Genomic DNA, 5794 nt, shown 5'->3' with positions numbered 1-5794 from the left:
GCTACAGAAGATGTATCAGCAAGGTAAACTCAGGTTACCCAGTTGACATGTTGATTGACAAATGATGCTTGTTCTGAGCTCACGCCCAAGAATAAAACAAGGCATCTATTCTCTGCTGGAGCTGAAACCTCCAGCAGAGATGGAGGTTCTCTAATGGAGCTGAAATCTCCAGCAGAGATGGAGGTTCTCTAATGGAGCTGAAATCTCCAGCAGAGATGGAGGTTCTCTAATGGAGCTGAAACCTCCAGCAGAGATGGAGGTTCTCTAATGGAGCTGAAACCTCCAGCAGAGATGGAGGTTCTCTAATGGAGCTGAAACCTCCAGCAGAGATGGAGGTTCTCTAATGGAGCTGAAATCTCCAGCAGAGATGGAGGTTCTCTAATGGAGCTGAAACCTCCAGCAGAGAATTGGTTACTTTTATTAATTTTGTTTACCTTTATTTAACTAGGCAAGTCAGTAAAGAACAAATTCTTATTTACAATTATGGTCTACACCAGCCAAACTCAGACTACGCTGGGCCAATTGTGCAACGCCCTATGGGGCTCCCAATCACGGCCAGTTGTGATTCAGTCTGGATTTGAACCAGGTTGTCTGTAGTGATGCCTCTAGCACTGAGATGCAGTGTCTTAGACCACTGCACCACTTGGGAGCCCACAAGGGGCAGCATCACAGCGCCACTTATGCCATAGGGGGCAGCATCAGATCACTGGGACATTTGATGTCAATGCTATTCCTGGGATCTTGTGACTCAGATGTTAGTCATTCTTGTAGTCAGTGCTTCATCATATGAAAATGACTCATAGATCGCAGTACTCAAGTGTATGATTGCTGTGCATGTGGTAGCAGGAAAATGGCTATGACCAGCTAACATTATTCCAAAACATGAGTATGGGCTCATGTTATTGTGATGAGTATTGTTTGGAGTAGTTTATGTATGACTAGTCAACCTTCACAACACAAACCTCATACAAAGTAATTCATATACAAAAGGTTTATTTGAAATTTTGGTATGAAAAATAATCTCCCACCATTACTTCACCCATTTGAATTTAAACTCACATTTCAGTCTCATTGAAGGGATTAATGAGATTTAAAATTGAATCAAACAAGTTCATTTGTTTTCTTATTTTTCAATAGATAACCAATACAGAACAATTGTGATATTTTCTAAGTGAGAAATTACCGGAATGCAAAAAAGGCCATGTAGAATTTTATTTCTGGGATTTCCATGAATTGATAAAATAAATAAATAGCCACAGTGTGGAATGTCTAGTACAAATAAATAATTTTACATGGGAGAATGTACATAAATATACATACTAATAGTAAGAAGAAAAGAAAGTCGATGAATATTGCATTGATTGTGCATTTCACACACAGGTCCCAGCCAAGCCCGGTGCTGTGTAGTGTCAGCAGAGATGGGGTACAGAAACGCAAGTGTATGAAACCCTATGAAGCCATTGAGGGAGAGAGGTTTTGATGCTTTCAGTACACATTCAGAGAAACAGATAATAAACCCCATTTCCAGACAGCTGTGCAGGTATTTACAGTGAAAGAGCAGCAGAAAGTTTGTGGTGTGGATGAGTGTGCGTTTCAAGTATTCCACCATGTCGGTGGGCGGGATCCTGCGTCACATGGTCCTGTCATGGGATTGGCTCTTAGCGAGACGGGGTTACTCTGGTTAGGTATTTCTCAAGCAACAGACAACCCAACACAAGGTTCATATGACTACAGCCACACCAAAGCAGCAAAAAAATAAAGGCACTCCAAATTAATGAAAATACAAAAACAGAGTTCATACTCTATAAGAGCAGCCAGGAGATCTGATATAAGGGGGTTACAGAACATGAACCAGCTAAAAATAAATCTTGAAATAAAAGAATGCTGGTCAAACCACCCAAGTAACAAGTTCCCAGGTGAGGAAACATTTCCTCAAAACAACAATGACAGAGTTAGAGGGAAAACCTTAAATTATAGTTGCCAACGAAAAGTCCTGTTAACTCGCTCTATTCGAGACTGAGGACCCACAAGTCCACAGGTCTGCAAAAATGTCCCCTTCACACAACAAGGTTGCCCAATCAGAGGCTCTCTTTGCTTGAGTTTGTGCTTGATGAGGAGTCAGGGGTAATTGCATGCAGGGTGATGTCACAACCCTCTGTTTTTGAGTCGTCGATTGGGACACGCATCCACGGGTGGTCAAAGATCTGCTCCAGTGTGGGTCTGTCAGAGGGCCTGAGGCAGAGGCACAACTTGATCAGTTGCTGACACTCTGGAGAGAGAGAAGGAGAGGTTTAACACCTGACACCCACTGGAGAGGACCAACACAGGCAGGCAGGTTGACAGACATAAGCTGTAAACTAAAGGATAGACAACAGCAGGACATTGTGAGACACGTACCAGTAGACACTTTCCTCCTGAAGAACAGACATCCCCCGAGGATCTCCTCGTCTTGTTCAAAGGGTATGTCGCCACACACCATGTCATACAGCAGCACGCCAAGTGACCAGACCGTTGCAGACCGCCCGTGATACCTATGGAATCGGATCCACTCTGGCGGACTGTATACCCTTGTGCCTGAAAAGGGGGGAAAATACAAATACAATTTAACATTTCAGAAAGTGGTACTAATATTTGAACCTAAAACTGAAAGATATAGGCCGACAGTGCACTTGTGTGTAATAAACTAATCCTTGGATGTGAACCAGACTGCAACACCATAAAGGAGCTCTGTCAGCTGACAGCCCTTGGGAAGATCTCAATTGCATACGCCTCATCTCCTTCTCAAAACCCATTGGATGAGAAAGCCAGAGGTCCCTCCCCCCTGACTGTCTCCTCCAATGGGATTGAGAAGGAGAGGATGGAGGGAGTGGAGAGAGGAACAGAGTACGCAATTGAGATCTTCCCATAGAAAAACCACCAGCAAGTCTCCTATCCCCCCCCCCCAGTGTCGACACTGTCTGCGTGGTGCCTGAGGCTGACTGAACCAAAAATACAGACCAGAAATTACTAGGGGGCAGACCAAATTCTGCACTATAGCATCCTACACTTCCACCCCATAACAAAGAACCCCTTTCCTCCTTAGTGTGACCCCCGCAAGGGCTCTAATAACTTGGACACCAAACAAAAACTGGAATGCGTGATGTGGGCCTTCAGGTGCATCCAAGACTCAGGTTTCACAACAAACAGATGTTACATGGCAGCTGGCCATTTTTAAAGCAGCCAATCATTTAAAAAAAGTGCAACAATGTTTCTATTCCCATTCTATGAATCTACAGGCAATGTTACACATTGTTAAACTAAATGTTAATAACAAAGTATGAAATTCAATTGAACTAGGATTTACAACAGATATTTCCATAGCCTTACAAAAAAGACACGGGACCATTAACGTTAAATGTGGCCTCAATAGACGGATAGACTATAAACAAGGTGTGAGGAAACGCTGCATCACCATCCAGGTTGCTTTGGATATGAATTAAGGTAATTGCAATGTCCTATATTCGTCAAATGACTATATTATCCGCCAGCGGGGGAAACAAAGTAGCCTGTGTATGTGTTAAACTGCAGCAAGTCAAGGAACACACGTCATGGACCTACCGTCAAAGTCTGTATAAACGGTGTCCTTGAGAATCGCCCCCGAACCAAAGTCAATGAGCTTGAGTTCTCCGCTACGTAGATCCACGAGCAGGTTCTCATCTTTGATGTCCCTATGGACCACTCCACAATTGTAGCAATGTCGTACCGCTTCCAAGACCTGACGGAAAAATCCACGCGCTGTGTCTTCGTCCAAAGCCCCTTTCTCGGTTATATAGTCAAACAAATCCTTGACAGTCTCCGGTCGTTCCATGATTATTAACCAGCCATCGGGTCGCTCGTACCAATCAATCAGCTTTATAACGCCTCGGAAAGTGGTTCCCACCTTTTTCAAGAGCAGAATCTCCAGAGGCACCAATGAACCGTTCTTTAAAATGAAACAATAGTATATGGTTACAATGTAAACCCAAACAATTTGCAGGAATAACCTATAATAAATAGCACATACTACAAAAACGTGTAGGCTATAATACTTACAAGGGTACCCCATTCCGTAACTCTCTCTTTAGCTACATGTTTTACAGCAACCTGGAATAGAAAAGGAATAGTGATCATGAGAACCGCATCAGTGTGGACGAAGCGAACATTGCTGCCATGTGGTGCGATCAAAACAAAGCAGTTTAAAAATGTTCCATTTACCGGCAAACAGTCTGAAATCCGACTACCGGCGTAGACTGTACCGAATCCCCCGCTTCCTAGTACAGATCCCACCTGGTATATTTTATCGAATGGCTCCTTCTCCACCTTCACTGTTAATTAAATTAAAAGAAAAAAAATGTAGTTGCAATCTCAAACAACCTTCAGGCACAAAATGCGCTCCAGCACGAGGGTTTCAAAATGGCTCCAGATTTAAGGTCAGACTTGCCGGCAAATCCTCCAATGCCTGACATATCAAATAATCACAAAACTATACTGGAAAACATTCCATGTAATAGCCTACATTAATTGCTACCACTAACGCCCAATTATTGACGCAGTAGGTTATATCATGTGGGTCCAACTGAGCTGTAACGTTAAAGGAAATAACCTAATATCACATAATTACGTAGGGAAATCCCATACCTTGCTGAAGCTGTATTTTCACTGGCAAATCCATGTTGGACGTGCTGCAAATATGGGAAAATGAGCCAAATTTGGACAGTAACATTATTACTCGTTCCCCAAAAGAAACTCCCAATTCAGGTTCTGAAAATGATGTCCAATTGAGCACGAGGACACCGAAATGCCAAAGATAAAACGCAGATCAGTCTTTAATTTCACAGCGAGAATAACGTTGAAAAGTAGTATTCCAACAAATAATACGTTGTTCTTCCCTTCAGATCAAAATCCCGAAAATGCTTCCTTTTGCGCACATGTGTTATTGTGAGCGTTAAAAAGTACCAGTCGGACACTTCGCGAAGTGCTGGATGATTCTCCCCGCGCACTCTGTAATCTCTGGCTGTAACGAGGTCGAAGCTACTCTTTAAAACCAATATTATTACTCCTAAAGGGAGTAGCGTAGATCCCTCCGCCTCCTTGTTTTTTTCTTCAAATTAGAGTATTAATTTCTCCGATTTCAAAGACCTCACGATTGTTTCAACAAATCTAAGCCTTGATCAGTTGACATATATAGACTCAAACTCAATTCTAAAATGTATTTAAAAGACATGCACTATTTTCATGTAGTAGGCCCACGAGACGCCCAAGGATCTTGCGACTGAGTAGTGCATTGTTCCATGAGAAATGGTTCATTCTATCCGGGTTCCTTGGGACGTCCCTAGCCTAAATCCTACCCTAAACCTTAACCATAACCAGTTACCTAACCCTAACCTTAACCATTATCGTAACCATTTTAAATTTCAACTTCATTGGGGTAAGGGAATAGAGGACTGATTTGCGTCCAGTCCAATTTAGCCAATCCTATTTCCTGTACAGAAACCATAATATGTTGGTGACCAAGAAAAGGAATATTAATTTAACTGCAGGCCTATGTGGCGGAAATGTATTTTTCCCACCTTTTCACTTGAACTTTGGAAATAGATAATAATAAACCATATGTAAAGTTAATTGGTAGATGTATTTTCCATTTTCCATGGCATTAATTCAATTGCCCATCAAAATGTCCTCTTTCCCTAAAATGTTGATACTGTAAGAAGAAAATCCATAACAGGATTGTATTGCTTTAGTCAGTCAGTGGTGCAAAGTACTTAAGTAAAAATAC

General features: G+C 42.2%; 1 protein-coding gene across 1 annotated transcript; it reads right to left on the bottom strand.

The window, feature by feature from the left end:
• Positions 1-976: 976 nt before the first annotated feature.
• Positions 977-5291, bottom strand: LOC106584572 (serine/threonine-protein kinase pim-3). The gene is made up of 6 exons (XM_014170009.2): positions 4657-5291; positions 4234-4343; positions 4072-4122; positions 3598-3961; positions 2398-2574; positions 977-2269 (listed from the first exon to the last, which is right to left on the bottom strand). Exons 1-6 carry the CDS (start codon positions 4739-4741, stop codon positions 2079-2081), a joined length of 978 nt encoding a protein of 325 aa, XP_014025484.1. The 5' UTR covers positions 4742-5291; the 3' UTR covers positions 977-2078.
• Between the last annotated feature and the right edge of the window lie 503 nt (positions 5292-5794).

This window comes from Salmo salar, chromosome ssa23 (genome assembly GCF_905237065.1).
Source record: "Salmo salar chromosome ssa23, Ssal_v3.1, whole genome shotgun sequence".
NCBI lineage: Eukaryota > Metazoa > Chordata > Actinopteri > Salmoniformes > Salmonidae > Salmo > Salmo salar.
The sequence above is the reverse complement of the archived record's forward strand: the minus strand, read 5'-3'. Positions and strand labels throughout refer to the sequence as shown.